General features: G+C 44.4%; 1 protein-coding gene across 1 annotated transcript in view; it reads right to left on the bottom strand.

Moving 5' to 3' along the window:
- Nucleotides 1–17,486, bottom strand: part of LOC140737427 (vitellogenin-like) — an 88,763-nt gene extending 71,277 nt beyond the window's left edge. The window contains exons 1-12 of the mRNA XM_073063914.1: nucleotides 17,406–17,486; nucleotides 17,282–17,305; nucleotides 16,422–16,573; nucleotides 13,850–14,101; nucleotides 11,513–11,674; nucleotides 10,091–10,242; nucleotides 9,498–9,645; nucleotides 8,033–8,190; nucleotides 6,130–6,295; nucleotides 4,779–4,904; nucleotides 3,027–3,245; nucleotides 419–636 (exon numbers count right to left, since the gene is read on the bottom strand). Of these exons, the coding sequence (XP_072920015.1) occupies nucleotides 419–636; nucleotides 3,027–3,245; nucleotides 4,779–4,904; nucleotides 6,130–6,295; nucleotides 8,033–8,190; nucleotides 9,498–9,645; nucleotides 10,091–10,242; nucleotides 11,513–11,674; nucleotides 13,850–14,101; nucleotides 16,422–16,573; nucleotides 17,282–17,305; nucleotides 17,406–17,445 (1,817 nt within the window). The 5' untranslated portion in view covers nucleotides 17,446–17,486. The remainder of the gene's footprint in view (nucleotides 1–418; nucleotides 637–3,026; nucleotides 3,246–4,778; nucleotides 4,905–6,129; nucleotides 6,296–8,032; nucleotides 8,191–9,497; nucleotides 9,646–10,090; nucleotides 10,243–11,512; nucleotides 11,675–13,849; nucleotides 14,102–16,421; nucleotides 16,574–17,281; nucleotides 17,306–17,405) is intronic.
- Nucleotides 17,487–17,811: the final 325 nt, after the last annotated feature.

Raw genomic sequence — 17,811 nt, 5'->3', positions numbered from 1 at the left:
CCTGTGTTCGCGCCAGAAGAATGGCAACACTTATGGGCACGTATTTGGACTGTATTGGTCGTGATTTCACTGTATGTTTCGATTACATCTGACAAATAAAGCTAATCTTTATGAAGCTATTTTTTAAAAAAGTCAACACTGATGCCAGTGTACCCACTTAGTTGTGGTAAATGGGATGAAGCAAATTGCGGCACAGTAGTGTAGCTGTTAGCCTGACGTGATTGCAATTCTGCCACTGTCTGTAAAGAGTTTGTATGATCTCACTGTGACAGTGTGGGTTTCCTCTGAGGGCTCTAGCTTTCTCCCACAGTCCAAAGACATGTGGATTAGTATGTTAATTGTTTACATGGATCTAAGTGGGCCAGAAGGGCTTGTTACTGCACTGTATTTCTCAATGGTGAAAGCTGTGTGTACTTACAGCTGATACAAGTCCGGTGCAGTGGATCTGGACAGTGCTCTGATGTGGGAGTAAGTGAAACTGGCCACTTGTAAGCTGGTTTCAGTGAGCATTGAGTTGGCCACAAGGGTCACCAAAGTCAGAGGAGGCCTGGTCGGGAAGAGCACCGCAATAGCCATCATTCGTTCTTCAGGATGGTTCTTTCGATTGAGGAAGACCTGCATGGTGATGCGTTGGACCTAGCAAGAAGCAAAGTGAAAAACCTCAGTTTAGACATGACTCTGGAATGAAAATAGATGTGGCTGAAGAACCATACAACATGGAAAGAGGCCCTCTGGCCCACTCTATCCATGGCAACCCTTCAAGGGTGTTCCCATGGACCAGCACATGGCCCATTGCCTTTCAAGCCTTGGTGGGTGGTGCTTATTTGGATAGATTATAGAGTTATCCAGCATGGACACAGGCCCTTTGGCCCAACTGGTCCATACTATCCTGAACTTTCCTCCAATCACCTCAAATGAATGTCCTCTGGACCAAGGCATTCTTTTTGACTTTAAGCACAGTGAACTATACTCCCACACCGACAGAACCCTCTGTACCTCAATGCTGTTATGGGGCCGACTACTTATGGTATACTTGCTCCTTCCATTTGTCCTCCTAAACTGCAACACTCCCACTTGGCAGATTAAATTCCATTTTAACAGCATTGAAAGGTGGAGCAAGCACAAGGGATGAAGTGACCTACTTGTTGGAGTAGACTGTTTTTATTGTTATTTTTCTTGCAGTTTAACAATTTATGCCTGCTAGTATTTTTTTAAATTACTTATATACATGTAACTCTTTAGTATGTTTTCTAGTGGTCACAGTGTGTAAATGCAGTTGTTCAGTGTGTCCCCTAGTAGTCACAGTGTGTAAATGCAGTTGTTCAGTGTGTCCCCTAGTGGTCACAGCATGTAAATGCAGTTGTTCAGTGTGTCCCCTAGTGGTCACAGTGTGTAAATGCAGTTGTTCAGTGTGTCCCCTAGTGGTCACAGCATGTAAATGCAGTTGTTCAGTGTGTCCCCTAGTGGTCACAGCGTGTAAATGCAGTTGTTCAGTGTGTCCCCTAGTGGTCACAGTATGTAAATGCAGTTGTTCAGTGTGTCCCCTAGTGGTCACAGCATGTAAATGCAGTTGTTCAGTGTGTCCCCTAGTGGTCACAGTGTGTAAATGCAGTTGTTCAGTGTGTCCCCTAGTGGTCACAGTATGTAAATGCAGTTGTTCAGTGTGTCCCCTAGTGGTCACAGTGTGTAAATGCAGTTGTTCTGTGTGTCCCCTAGTGGTCATAGTGTGTAAATGCAGTTGTTCAGTGTGTCCCCTAGTGGTCACAGTGTGTAAATGCAGTTGTTCAGTGTGTCCCCTAGTGGTCACAGTGTGTAAATGCAGTTGTTCAGTGTGTCCCCTAGTGGTCACAGTGTGTAAATGCAGTTGTTCAGTGTGTCCCCTAGTGGTCACAGTGTGTAAATGCAGTTGTTCAGTGTGTCCCCTAGTGGTCACAGTGTGTAAATGCAGTTGTTCAGTGTGTTCCCTAGTGGTCACAGTGTGTAAATGCAGTTGTTCAGTGTGTCCCCTAGTGGCTTTAGTTCTCTTTAACATTCTGGAAAGCTCTTGAAGCTTCTCTTGGTATTGTGTTATTTGAATAGGTGATATCTGATTGGTTGACTCTTATTTGCAAATTCTAAAGGAATGTTTCTTTAAAAGGAGCGCACCATGTGCTAGCACCACCTTGCTTCTTCTCTTCCTTCCGCTACTAAACCTCTGCTCCTATTACTGTCCATTTCCAATTTTCTTTCTTCTATTAGCACTTAATGAAATGATCATGAAGGAACAAGTTTTGTGCCTCTGTCCTGACTTCTGAAAGAAACTTACATTAAAAACATCAGAACCCAACATACTCCTCCTCTTCTCTGCTGCCCTGGTACAGTGAGTCACTTGCAAGAATGGTTAGCTGGCTGTTAATGAAGAGGTGTGGTGAGAAAATTGTAGTCCTACCCCAGACCACTGGAATACCAAAGGTTGGCAATCCTACTGATGCTAGTTCATGGAGATTAATAAAGAGTCGACATTTCAGGATGAGACCCTTCGTCAGGACTGGAAAGGAAGGAGGAGGAAGCCAGAGTAAGGAGGTGGGTGGAGGGGAAGGAGCACAAGCTGGCCGGTGATAGGTGAGGGGGAAGGTGGGTGGGTTAGGAAGGGGGATAAAGTAAGAAGCCGGGAGGTGATAGGTGGAAGAGGTAAAGGGTTGAAGAAGAAGGAATCTGATAGGAGAGGAGAGTGGGCCACAGGAGAAGGAGTAAGGCTTTGTTTTATTTAAAGAGAAAGAATGAAAGTTTTGAGCAATTCTAGAGGAATTCAACAAGTCAGGCAGCATCAACGGAAGAAACGAACAGTTGATGGTTCAGGCCGAGACCCTTCATCAGGACTGGAAAGGAAGGGGGAGGAAGCCAGAATAAGGAGGTGGGGGGAGTGGAAGGAGTTCAGCATAGCAGGTGAAAAGTGCAAACAGGTGAGGTGGAAGGTGGGTAGGAGTCAAGAAGCAAGGATTATACTTATAGAGTCATACATAGCATGATAAATAAGTAAACCGTACAGTTTTTGGGTCCTTCTTGCCAATGTTAGTCAGAGCCATGATAGCGTCCACCCGAACTTTCAGAGGGAGGCTGGTGGCCATAGTGCCGAACCCTGGCAACAGCTTCACAACGCTCTTGATGCTTGCTGGCTGTCCTGCGTTGCCAATGGCTTTGAGGCCCAGAGCGATATCCTCGTTGTTGTGTTGGCTGACGGCTTCGGTGAGGAGGTTATGCAAAGGCTGGAAGAGAAGGGATTCGGTTTAGAGGGGTTTACTGCCAGAAGCCACACAAGGAAAGGAACAGGAACAAAGGAAATTAGGACGAGCAACTGGGTAATGTATCCGGGTTCAATTCCCATTACTCTCTGTAAAAAGTTTGTTCATCCTTTCCATGACTCTGTGGGTTTTTCCAGATCCTTCAGTTTCCTCGCGCATCCCAAGGTGTATGGGCCTGGGTCACTCCGCTGTGGGCATGCTACGTTGGCACCGGACATTGGTGACAATTGTGGGCTGGCCCCAGCACTGTTAGTTGTTGACCCAGAAGACACATTTCACTCTAAGTTTCAATGTTTTGATGTCCTGTACGTGTGACACATAAGGACAGTCTTTATCTTTGCTTTAATCTTTATAGCTGGGTGGACACCATGGTAAGTACAGGCTGGGTGGACTGAAAGGTCCTGTGGCTACTATTTTACTACCTGCCTGTATAACCCTTCCTCTCAGTCTGAACTTAGCCAGACGGTCTTAAGCATTAACAAGAGCAAATCTGCGGATACTGGAAATCTGAGCAGCACACACAAAATGCTGGAGGAACTCGGCAGGCTGAAACATCGACTGCACTTTTGTTCCATAGAGGCTGCCTGGCCTGCTGAGTTCCTCCAGTATTTTCTGTGTGCTGGTTGGTCTTAAGCATTAAATACTTTTGTGACCTGGTGCATTCTTATCAGTTAATTAAATTCATTCTAAAGAATGGCTAATATGAGGCGGCATAATGTAAAAGTGATTGGAAAGTATAAGAAGGATGTTAGAGGTAAGTTTTTTACACCGAGAGCAGAGGGAGTGTGGAATGCACTGCCTGGGGTGGGGAGGGTGGTGGTAGACACAGATACACTAGGGACATTTAAGAGACTTTAGGCACATGGATGATAGAAAAGTGGAGGGCTATTTGGGAGAGAAGGGCCAGTGTAAGTTAGAAGGTCAGCATAACATTTTGGGTTGAAGGGACTGTACTGTACAACACTGTTCTATGTTCTATGCTTTATGTCATCCATTACGGGCGCCAGAGTAGATGGGGAGCGCGGTAACAAAATGTTTTACAGTGTCAGTGATAGGGGTTCAATTCCTCCGCTGTCTGTAATGCGTTTGTACCTTCTCCCCATCACCATGTGACATACTAACTTGAAGGATGAAGAAAAGAAGAAGAATGCCCTTAACTCCTAGTGGAGTCGTCGGGCACCGACGCGACAAGCTTTCTGCACCGATCTTATTGGTGATTGCTCATCATGTGGCGTTTCTGTAGCAGTCTCCAGTTTTTTTTTTTTTACGAGGTTGAGTTGCTAGCTCGACGCTCAACCCAGAACGGATGGAAAGCGTGCAAGGGAGCCGGCTGGATTCGAACTCGAGACCATTCACTTCGGAGTCCAGTGCTGATGCCACTACGCCACCAGCTGACCAAATTTACTTTGATTAAATTTCAAATGTTATGATTCATTAAGGAGCCTGGCAGAGGGGAAAGGGAAGGGTTGACTGAATGGACAAGTGGAGCTGGTTCACCTTCAGTACGTCATCTGGGCAGGTGGACCGTGGAGAACAGAATCTGTAGACCATGGAGCCATAGCTGAGGACTGTAGTCTTGCGAAGGAACGGGTTCTCCTTGATCATAATCAGGTCGAGGATCTCCTGCAGAGACAAAGCAAAGGTGAGGTGAAACATCTTTTAAATGAAACATCATAGATGATGCAAACCCACAGTCAAAACAGTGGTGTTTGATTTTTTTGAGGAAGTCACAAAACAAATTGATGAAGGTAGAGTGGGAGATGCGGTGAATGTGGATTTTGGACAAGGTTTTCCATGGTAGATTCCTTCAGAATGTCAGGAGGCATGGAATCCACGGAACCTTGGCTGCATGGATTCAGAATCGGCTTGCCTGCAGAAAATAGAGGGTGGTAGTAGGTGGAGCATATTCTGCCTGGAGGTTAGTGACCAGTGGTGTTCCGCAGAAATCTGTACTGGGACAACCCTGCTCTTTGTGATTTTTGTAAATGACTTGAATGAGGAAATGGAAGAGTGGGTTAGTAATTTTTCAGATGGCATGCAGGTTGGTGGTGTAGGAGATTGCCATAGGTTACAATGGTCATTGACAGGATGCAGAGCTGGGTTGAGATGTGGTAGATGGAGTTCACTCCAGAGAAGTGTGAAGTGACACACTTCGGACGGTGAATCTTGAAGGCAGATTATGGGGTTAGAGGCAGAATTCTTAGCAGTGTGGAGGAACAGAAGGATCTTGGAACCTACGTTCATAGTCCTCAAAGCTGATAAGGTGCTTAAGAAGGTGGATGGCCTGTTGACCTTTGTTAGTTGGAGGATTGAGTTCAAGAGCCGTGAGGTAATGTTGCAGCTCTATGAAACCTCGGTTAAACCACACTTCGAATATTGTGTTCAGTTCTAGCTACTTCATTATAGGAAGGTATGTAGAAGCTTTAAAGAGGGCCACAGGAAGTTTACTAAGATGCTGCCTGGATTAGAGTGCATGTCTTATGATAGTTTGAGCGAGCTAGGGCTTTTCTTTCTGGAGTGAAGGAGGATGAGAGGTGACTTGGTAGAGGCGTACAAGATGATAAGAGGCATAGACAGAGTGGACAGTCAGAGACCTTTCCCCAGGGTGGAAATGGCTAATACAAAGGAGTATAATTGGCAGAAAGTATAGTGGAGATGTTAGTGGCAGGTTTTATACACAAAAAGCAGTGCTGTGTGCAAAACCCTGACAGATTCATATTAGAGACTCATAAATCAATTGGTGGAGTAGTCTCAATGGGCTGAATGACCTATATCTTATCATCGTTTCTACTACCATTTAATAAGGGTTCTAAGAACCATGCACAACATAATTTGAGTGAATACTCACAAGTGCTAACATCATAACTTTATGGTCGGTTTTAACTTCCTGCAAGGCGAGAATCAGGATCTGAAGGACCTCCAAGCGAGAGAGCTCGGAATTTTGGATTCCGCTCTTGAGCCATTTCAGAGAGTCGAATGTTTTAGTAGCAGGCAGGGCTTCAATGAACCAACGCCTAGAGTCAAGGTACAGAACCAGAAGGTCTTGCAGTTAATAGCAAATTCCCCAAGTGTAGATCACTTTGATGTCAGAAATTAACTTGCCACTGATAAAATCATTTCATTCCTACAGGGGTTCCCAACTGGAGTCCACAGACCCCTTGCCTAGTGTTATTGGCCCAAGTAAGGTTGAGAACTGCTGCATCAACCCCTGTATCTAAAAGCGTGTAGTTCATTGAAAGCAAGTAGACAGAGTGGTGAAAGTAGGTGTTTAACGTACTGGCTTCCATCGATTAGGGCACTGACTGCAGGGCTTGGAGTCATACGAGTTGTTGCTGAGGTTGCACTTGGATTATTGTAAACACAGGAGATTCAGCAGATACTGGAAATCCAGAGGGAAACACCCAAAATGCTGGAGGAACTCAACAGACCAGGCAGGATCAATGGAGGGGAATAAGCAGACATGGTTCCGGGCTGAGAAGAGTATCCTGTAACGTTTAGGTCACCCTACTACAAGAAAGATGTGGTTAAACTGGGCAGAATGAAGGGAAAGTTCCCGAGGATGTTGCCAGAACCGGAGGGCCTGAGTTATAGGGAGGTTGAGCAAGGTCTTTATTCCTTTGAATGTAGGAGAATGAGGGGACAATCTTTTAAAAATGTTTAATATTATGAGGGGCATAATGTTGGAGGCAGCAGATGGTAACAGTGTTTACCCTGGGGTAGGGGAGACCAAAACTAGGAGGCATAGGTTTAGCGTGAGAGGGGAAAGATTTAAAAGGGACCTGAGGGGCAACTTTTTCCACCCAGAGGGTGGGGAATGTATGGAAGAGCTGCTGGAAGAAGTGGTTGAGACAATGGCAGGGGCTGGGGGGTATTACTGGAAGTTGGAGACCATGGAAAAAATGGAATGAGGGAATTAGCCAATTAAAGTGTTAGAAGTTATTCTAAGAATTAACTCTGCTTTTTTATTGGGTATTAATTTGTAGCCTGTACAGCTGCTCATTAATATACAAATAGCTAATCAAACAAACATGTGGCAGTAACTGAACGGATAAATGGTTGCACAGTGAAGTCGCAGTTAGTGCAACGCTATTACAGCTTGGGCCATTTCAGAGTTCAAAGTTCATTTCTGGTGTCGTTCATGGTCAGGAGGTTCAGTTGTTGTTCAGACCAAACATCAGAATGGGGAAGAAATATGATCGAAGTGACCTTGTTCGTTGAATGATTCTTGGTGCCAGATGGGGTTGTTTGTGGATCTCAGAAATTGCTGATCTCCTGGGATTTTCACACACAATAGTCTCGAGAGTTTACAGAGAATGGTGTGAAGAACAAAAGGAAACCTCCAGTGAGTGGCAGTTCTGTGGGCATTGTTCATGAGAGAGGTCAGAGGAGGATGGCCACACTGGTTCAGGCTGACAGGAAGGTGAAAGTAACTCAAATAACCACACGTTACAACAGTGGTGTGCAGAAGAGCATCTCTGAATGCACACATCGAATTTTGAATTGGATGGGCTACAGCAGTAGAAGACCATGAACATATACTCTGCGGCCACCTTATTTCTGGTAGAGGAGGTGACTAATCAAGTGGAGATACTCAAGAAGATAACTAATACAGGAGGTCTCTAATAAAGCGGCCACTGAGTGTAAATTTGAAAGGCAAGTAAGTATGGACTCAAAAGCCTTTGCAGCCAATCTCTGTCACTGAACAGAATTTTTATGTCACATTATAACTGGAATTTGAATTGATGACCTACCTAAACTCAGACCGGCTCTTAACCTGTGCCCAAACTTCTGATAGGGTGGTATATTCAACAGATCGAAAGAGCTCAATGAGTTTCAGGAACATTAATGGGGCATCATGATGGATTTCCTCTGTGTTGTGTTTGGCAATATGATCCAAGGTTTCTTTTATCTATAGAACACAAAACACAGGATACAGAACACTGAACATTACAGCGCAAGAACAGAACCTTCTGCCCATAATATTGTGCCAAAATGATCACATTAGTAATTAAATACCTAACTAAACCTTTCTAGTTTATCATTGTCCATATCCCTCCACTTCCTGCAGATTCACGTACCTATCTAAGAACGCTTTTTCTGCTTCAACACCACACCAGGAACCCATCACTCTTTGTGCAAAAACACTGCCCCTCACATCTCCTTTGAACTTGCCCCTCCCCCTCACATTAAATGCTTATCCTCTGGTCTTAGATGCTTCAACTCTGGGAAAGGTTATTGGATGTCTACTCTCTCTGTGCCTTTCATAGTCTCATAGCCTCATAAACCTCCATCAGATCTCCCTTCAGCTTCTGCCAAAATCCAGTTTGTCCAAAGCCCCCTTATAGCACATAATCTAGGCAGCATCTTGATAAACCTGCTCTGCACCCTCTTCGAAGCTGCAACATTCTTCCTATAATGGGGTGACCACAACTGAGAGCTGAAACATAGCTTCTTCACTCTTAAACTCAGTTCCTTGATCAATAAACACAAAAATAACATTACTACCCTATCAACCCATGCAGCTGCTTTCAGGGAGCTGTGGACTTGGACCCAAAGAGCCCTCTGTACGCCGACACAGTGTACTGTCTCTTTACACTAGATGCTCCAAAAGGCAACTCTTCACATTTGGCCAGATTAACTTCCATCGGCTATTTCTCTGCCCATATCTGTAAACTGCTGCAATTTTCTATTGTGTAAAGCAGAGCATAGAAGCACGGAGTCATTCAGTACTACAGCACAGAAACAGGCCCTTTGGCCCATCTAGTTCATGCCAAATTATTTATCTGCCTAGTCCAATCCATCCACACCCAAAATATACACCTCCTATCCATGTACCTATCCAACCCTCTCTTAAATGTTGACATCGATCCTGCTTCCACCACTTCCACCAGCAGCTTGTTCCACACTCTCACCACCAAGAACCAAGACGTTCTCCCTCATGTTCCCACTAAACATCTCACCTTTCACCCTTACCCCATAACCTCCAGCTCTAGTCTCACCCACCTTCATAGGAACAAGCCTGCCTGCATTTACCCTATCTATACCTCTCATAATACCCCTATCAAATCTCCCCTCAATCTTCTACATTCCTGAGAATAAAGTCCTAACCTATTCAACCTTTCCCTATAACTCAGGCCTCGGCAACATCCTGACATTGGGAGACAACACAATTAACTCGGAGAGTAAAGAGGCAAAGAGAACATTGGCAGGAATTACCTTAAGGACCAGGTTTTGCTCATGGATCAGGGCGAGTGGTTGCCGGAGGACGCTGCGGTCACTCTGGTACCTCAGGCTATGCCGGGTCGGGAGCTCTGGTAATGTCTGTGGTTGTTCTGAGGTGATATGCTCCAAGACGAGGCTCTGTCTGCAACGGGAAACGTTAATCAGAACCTGGGAATTTCCAGTTCAGCAGCGGAGCAAAGTCAAAGATACAAACAGAATGACTTTCGATCTGAGAACATGGAGCAGTACTGCACAGGACTTCAGCCCACAGGAGTGAAGGTGATTGACCCAAAATGATAACGTATTGGTGGCTGGTGGTGTGGAGGGCTGAGTTAGTTGATGGAGGTGTTTAAGGAAAGTAACTGTTTTTGAGTCTAGAGGTCCTGGTGTAGATGCTATGGAATCTCCTCCCCGAAGGGAGTGGGACAAAGTCCGTGAGCAGGGAGGGTGGGATCCTTCATGATGGTACTGGCCCTTTTCCAGCACCTTTCTGTATATAGCCCTTAATGGTGGGTAGGCTGGTGCTGATGATGAATTGAAGTCATTGGGAAATCAATAATCGACAGTTCGATGCCTGTCTCACTTACTTTACATCAACCCGCATTTCTCCATTCCATTCATAGAAAGGTACGTGCCGGTGCACCTCGTGGACTCTGGCTTCCTTCAGGATTGCCCCAGAAGCTGTTGGCTTCAGGATCAGGGTGGAGGTTGTTGTGGTTTGTTCGTCCTTGATATATCGCTGCAGGGAAAATAGCATCCTGGTTAATGTTCCATATATATCCACTGACAGAGTCAAACAACAAAGCTCGCCCTACCCCAGAGATAACATGAAGTGACATCCCCACTGGTTACACGATTCATAGAGTACAGAACTGCTCAAATCACTGTTCCCTAACAAATGAAGCTGTCCTTAAGTAAAATAGAAGAACATAGAACAGCACAGTACAGGCCCTTCGGCCCACAGTGTTGTGCTAACCTTTCAACATACTCTAAGATGAACCTAACCCTTCACTCCTACATAACCTTGCATTTTTCTTTCATCCATATGCCTTTCTAAGAGTCTCTTAAATGTCCCTAATGTATCTGCCTGTACTACTACCACCTGACAGGGTGTTCAACACACCCATCACTCTGTCTAAAAAACTATCTTTGCCATTCCCCTTATACCTTCCTCTAATCACCTTAAAAGTATTCTCTCTGGCATTAATATGTCTGCCCTGGGAAAAAGACACAAGCTGTCCACTCTATCTGTGCCTCTTATCAAAGTATCAGAATGTGAAAATATGGAAAATATGATTTGCAGATTCAGGCAGAACAAGCTAAATGTGCTTGTAAGGAGCTGACGTCTCATTACAACATCTCTGAGAATCTATCCTGGGTTCAACATACTGATGCAATCATGAACAAGAAATGATAGTGGCTTTATTCCATTAGAACTTTGAGGAGATTTGGAATGTCACCAAAACTCCTACAGATGCACCATGGAGAGCATCCTAACTGGTTGCATCAGCCTCTGGGTTGGAAGCCTCCGATGCACAGGTTCGGAAAAAGCTGCAGAGAGTTGTAAACTCAGTCAGTCCCATCGTGGGCACTACCTCCCCACCATTGAAGATACCGTCAAGAGAGGATGTTTCAAGAAGGCAACATCTATCGCTAAGGACTCTCACCACCCAGAACGCACCCTCTCCTCATTGCTGCCATTAAGGAGGAGGTACAGGAGCACTCTCAGCATTTTAGGAACAGCTTCTTCTCTGCTATCAGATTTCTGAATGGATAATGAAGCCACAAACATTTGATTAGCAGCGTATTTCCTATTGCAATGGATAGTGATTGCTTATTATTATGTATTACTCTGTAGTCTTGCTGCAAAACGACAAATCTTATAATACGTCACTGAAAATAAAGCTGACACTGAGACCGTGAGGGTGGATGTTCCTTCTACAGCTGTACACTGCGATGATTCTCTGACTGGACAGCACTAAGGCAGAACTAAAGATGAAGGAACTCACCAGAAAGCAGCTAGGGCAAGTTTCTGAGTACATGGTTTCAAGGTTCTTCTGGGCTGTCTCTTGGCAATTGTCCATGTTTTTGGACTTTGTTATGGTCAGACGTTCTTTTCTCTTGTCTTCCTGAATGATGTACCTTGTATGGCAGATTCCTCCAATTCCAGCCTGCACAGGTGAAGGGCAAAGTAAGTTATTGTAGAAGAGAATTTCACACATCACGGAGTCATACAGCAGGGAAACAGGCCATTTGGCCCATCTTGTCCATTCTGTCAAAAGTGCCCATCTATGGTGGTCCCATTTGCCTACATTTGGCCCAGAGCTACCTAAACATTTCCCGTCCATTTACCTGTCCAAGTGTCTTGAGGACTTTATTGCACTTGCCTCAGCCACATCCTCTGGCAGCTTGTTCCATAGACGTACTTCCCTCTGAAAAGGTTACCTCTCAGGTCACCTTTAAATCTTTCCTCTATCACTTCAAACTATTCCCAATAATTTTATACTCTTCTATCCTGGGAAAAAGATACTGCAGTCAGATTCAGATTCAATTATTTATCACATGTACATTGAGACCTACAGTGAAATACATCACTTGTATTAACATCCAGCACAACCTAAGGATTTACTGGGAGCAGCCCACAAGTGTCACCGCACGTAGCATTCCCACAATGCTCGGGAGAGCAACACAGAACACATCAAGCAACAAGGCAACACCACCAAAATAAGCTCTTATTTATGTCCCTTCTGGATTTTATAAGGTCCCCCCTCAGCTTCCTTCACTCCAGGGAAAACAGTCTCAGCCATTGAAACCAGAAGAAATAAGGGCAGAATTAGGCCATTCTGCCCATCAAGTCTGCTCTGCCTCGATAATGGCTGATTTATTTTGCCTCTCAACACCATTCTCTTGCTTTCTGTCCATAACCAAAGCCTATTCACAATTTTCTACAGATGTACCATGGAGAGCATTCCAACTGGCTGCATCACAGTCTGGTATAGATGGGGAGAGGGGCCACTGCACAGGATCAGAAAAAGCTGGAGAAAATTGTCAACTCATTGAGCTCCATCACGGGCACAAGCCTTCTCAGTATGCAGGACACCTTCAAAAGGCGATGTCTTAAGAGTGCGGATTCTATCATTAAGGACTCCCTTAGTGCTTAGTCTCATTGCTACCATCAGGGAGTAGGTACAGAAAGCTGAAGAAACACACTCAATGATTCAGGAACAGCTCCTTCCCCTCTGCCATTAGATTACTGAATGGATAATGATCCCATAAACACTACCTCACTTCTTTTATTCTCTTTTTTGCACTACATATTTAATTTAACCTCTAATTTATATATATATATTTACTGTAATTTACAGTTTTTATCATTGTGTATTGCAATGACTGCTGCAACAAATCAACAAGTTTCGTGACATAGGCCAGTGATAGTAAACCTGATTCTGAATCTCTCCAGTCTCACCTTATAACTCAATCCCTCATCTCCAAGTGTTTCTAAGCCTCTCTAATTACGTCCTTCCTTTGATCTTTCAGACTGATCAAATCTTAGTCTTATATGATGAAGATGAACTCCTGACCTCTTAGTTTACCTCATCGTGGACCTTATTGTCTGCCTGCACTACACTTTCTCTGGAGCTGAAATGCTTTACTCTGCATTCTGTTTTGTTGTATTACGTCATTGTCCAGACTGATCTGTCTGTATGATACATAAACAAAAAAAAACTTTCACTGTACATGTGACAATAATAAACTAATTACCAATTACCTATCTCCTCTATATCTAGAAACCCTACCGCTGTGAAAAAAATGATGTGCATTTAATCAAGACGGTGTGTATTTCATGTATAGAGCATTGTACAGGCCCTTCGGCCCACAATGTTGTGCTGACTCTTTAACCTAAACAACGATCAATCTAACCCTCCCACATAGCTCTCCATTTTTCATTTATCCATGTGCCCATCTAAGAGTCTCAGAAATGTCCCTAATGTATCTACCTCTGTAACTTCCCTGGCAGTGTGTTCCACACACTCAGTACTCTCTGTGTGAAGAACTTAACCCTGACATTCCCCCATACTTTCCACCCATTACCTTAAAATTATGTCCCCTTGAATTAGCCATATTCCTCCCATCTCTGCAGATTCACGTACCTATCTGAGAGAACTTTACAGCATGTTGTGCTGACCTTTTAACCTAGTCTAAGATTTAACCTCTCCCTTCACATAGCCTCAATTTTTCTATCATCCACGTGTCTATCTAAGAGTTTCTTAAATGTCCTTAATCTACCCCTTTTCCTTCTACACAGCCCAAAACCAAAAGTATAGAGATGGACAGCAGATGGTTACCTCCTGTAAATCATAAAAGTTCTGCGACTTTTTGATGGTGATCTGGAAGATGTTGATAATGCCTTTGTGGATGTTCAGGATGCTATCAGGCAGGCTAGCTGGTGAGAAGATGGCTCCCACCCGTCCACTACTGTACTCGAACTTCACGGGCTTGGTCAATTGTGGAGCTAATCGTGCGGTCAGCTTCCGGGCAGAGATGAATGGATCTTTCGGCCATACTCCAGTGAGCTCTCGAATCCAAGGATCTACAATCTGAGAAAGCAGGTTGCACTTAGTGAAAGCTGACTTAATGCTAAAACAACCTTCTGACTCCACACTTTAGACTCAATCTGTTACACATAGAGGCGTAGAACACTACGGGAAAGAAACAGGCCTCTCTGCCTACCTAGTGTATGCCAAACTTGTTTTCTGCCTAGTCCCATCTACCTGCACCCAGATCAAAGGCTTCCATAACGCTCTTATCACCTAGCTATCCAAACTTCCCTTGAGTTTGTCATTTGCTACTTTGGCTGTTGGAAGTTAAGCTTGAATTGGGCTTCCAACTTTCCATAACACTTCCCATTCTGAATCCTCTTCACTTAACTTTGCCTGGTCTGGCTACTGCCCTTTAGTGCATCATTTGATTAAGTTATCTTTGGCATTATAGAGCCATACAATAGAGAAACAGGCCAATCAGCCCATCAAGACTGTGCTCACTATCAGGCATCTGCTATACTCAGCCCATTTACCAATACATTTTGACATAGTATTTATTTATTTATTTTCATTTTATTTAGAGATACAGCACAGAACAGGCCCTCTGTGGCCGAGACACACTGCCCTGCAACACACCTATTTAACCCTAACCTAATTATAGGACAATTTACAATGACCAATTTCCCCACTAACCCGTATGTCTTTGAAAGCAGAGCTCCTGTAGGATTCACACACAGTTCATGGGGAGAATGTACAAACTTCTTGCAGATGGTGCTGGAATTGAACTCTGAACTCCAGAACTCCTGAGCTGTAATGGTATCATGCTAACCACTGGTGCCAAGCTTCAAGACCTGGGTCCTGGATCAGCAACTAGATCCTCAACTTCACCATCAGCAGACCTCCGAAACTGAGGATCAATCGCCACATCTACACATTGACCAGCGACACAGATCCTTCTCCAGGCTTGTGTTGGTTCCCTGCTCCACTCTCTAGACACGTGTGTGACTGTGTGGTTAAATACACCTTCAAAGCTGTCTTGAAATTCACCGTGGATACTGATGATGGACACATCACCGGTGGTGACAAACCTGGTTACCAGAGTAAGATAGGCTGCCAAGCTGAGTTGTGTGGCGACAACTTTGAGCCTCTAGCTCAATATCAGCAAAACTAAAGAGCTGATTGTCATCTCAGCAAGGGAAAGGAGGATGAGCGTACACAAATCTATATTGGGGAAATATCAGTGGAGAGAGTAAGCAGCTTTAAACTCCTGGGTATTAACATATCAGATGATCTGTCCTAGGCCTGGCACACAGATACAAACACAAGGAAGGTGTACCAGCATCTTTACTTCCTTAGGGGGTTACGGAGGTTTGGCTTGTCACAAAACACACCAACTAACTTCTACAGATGTGCATTTGAAGTAGAACTGGACGCATGACAGTCTGGTGCAGGAATTCAAATGTGCAGGAGCATCCGAAGCTGCAGAGAGTAGTGGACTTTGCTTGATATATCATGGGCACATCCCTCCCCACCATCGGACATATCTAGAGTAGGCACTGCCTCAAGAAGGCAACAGCCATCATGAAAGATCCCCTTCGTCTGAGCCATGCCATTGTCTCTCAGCTCCCATCATTCAGGAGGTACAAAAGCTGCTTCCCTTCAACCATTCGCTTCTTGAACCAACCAGCACAACCCTAACCACTACAGTGTGACAAGTTCAAACACTTTACACTCAAAACGGGCAGTTTTTGCTGTGATTGTGATCTTCCTTGTATAACCTGCTCCAGTTCCGTTTTCCTGTGAACACTCCCTATCGGATGCTCTGTGCCCGAGGTGCTGCTGCAAGTACGTTTTTAATAGCTCTTGTGCACATGACAGTAAACCTGACTTTGCTAGCAAGAAGATCAAGAATCTTATACCTAAGTTTGCTGATAGCACTGTGTGGGCAGTGAAGAAGATGGAGGAATCATTCAAGGGGGATTGCTGACCCAAGAACTGGGAGGCAGAACAAGATGTGGTATCGTTCAGAGGGAAGAAAAAAGTGAATGATCTTGTAAGTACTGAGAGACTGAAAGCTGTTGGAGGGACTCAGGGTGCCCTTGTACACAAACACACCAGGGCATAGATTTAAGGCCTGAAGTGAGGGATTTGAAAGAGAAACCAGGGGCAGCTACTTTACGTAAAGGGTGGTGCATATTATAGGAAACATCTTCCCCACATCCACTATACCCAGAACCTGTCACTAATACTCTTTGTCTGTGATGCTGCACCTGTACATACATGGACTTGTGCATAAGACAATACACTCAGCTTTGACCTTTGATGAAGCTCGCCCATCCATTTTGACAGATCAGGATTTGCAGAGAGCTGGACTTACTTGCAGAAGGTACTGTCTCTGTCCGATGCCCCTGATTTTCACTTTACAGTTTAACCTCACGCCAGCTTTGGTCAACCCTTTTTCAGGCGGCCCAGTCAGAATCAGGCCTTCATACCTATAGATGTGCAGGCTGTTTTCGGAGAATGTGGGGTCTGCGCAAAGAGAAGCAGAAAGTGTAATAACAACTTAAATCAAATCTGTCAGAAAGGCTATGACATTTTGAGGAGGCCCTCCGTTGGTCAGCGTTGACCACAGACGTTGCATTCTAGCTATTATAGCCAGTATGCAAGCCAGGGCAGTACGATGTGAAAAGCGACCTATTGTTGCTCATGCAGGAAGCTTCCCTTCTCCACATAGTTGATGAATCCAAAGGAACGGCAGAGACCAATACAGTTTGGCACCAGCGTGTTGCAAGAGTTGCCAGTCAACATTGAACTCAATGCCTTTAGGGACTCCAGCTTATTAAGATTTTTCTTCAGGCTTTACTCCTGAAGCCTTCCCCATTTAATAGAAGTGGGTATAGCCACAAGGCAGCGGGGGTTTAGGATCAGAGTTTTCCTTCTCCGAGATGAGCTGCCAACCACGGCTTACAAGCCAGATCTGCCCAGAGCAACAGGTTTAGGGTGCCAGTAACCCGCCTTTCCCCTTCCCCTGCTAATAGAAGTGGCTCCCCCAGGCTTAGTAGTGAAGCTACACGTGAGGGTCAGAAGCTGGACTTGGTTGTAAAAGAAGTTATTTGAGATGCATGTCATTGAGAGCATTTAATAGGTAGTGGGAGCTTGTCCCCACTATGACAACCTTAAAAACCTGCATGACAACTTTAAGTTTATGACATTAGACAAGAGGAAGTAGACACGTACCATATCTGCTTGTATGTTCACTCCCTGGAAAGAAAGTAACAAGCAGAAATAAGCATCAGAAATGAATGAGTCTTCATAATTTTAGATCTGAAAGTTTGCAAAGTAGTTTAAAGCCTTAACTTACCCACTAAGGCGAGACACAAGAAGAAGACGAAGGATTTCATGTTGAGTCTGAGTTCTATTAGGTTTGCCTTCCAATATATAGCCCGTCACCACTGGGTCAGGTGACCGCTAGCGATCACCAGAATTGCTGAGCAATCCACTTCTTATCAGAATCAAAGTCCATCATCTTGGAACAAATGGATCTATTTGAACGAAATAATGAAGAGAAGAAAACGATCGATTGGACTACCAACTATTGAGTCTCCATAGATAAATTTGTCAGCCTCGCTTCATTTAGTGAAATAATTCTGCGATGAAAGATTTTAATGAAAATAACTTTAACTAAGTTAACCGTCAGTGGATGATGTTTCACATCATGGGACCCAAAAGGTTATGGTGACCGAGTGAGATCAAGATAATTTGGTGCT

Source organism: Hemitrygon akajei, chromosome 12 (assembly GCF_048418815.1).
Source record: "Hemitrygon akajei chromosome 12, sHemAka1.3, whole genome shotgun sequence".
In the NCBI taxonomy this organism is placed as follows: domain Eukaryota; kingdom Metazoa; phylum Chordata; class Chondrichthyes; order Myliobatiformes; family Dasyatidae; genus Hemitrygon; species Hemitrygon akajei.
This window is presented reverse-complemented; position numbering and strand designations above follow the sequence as displayed.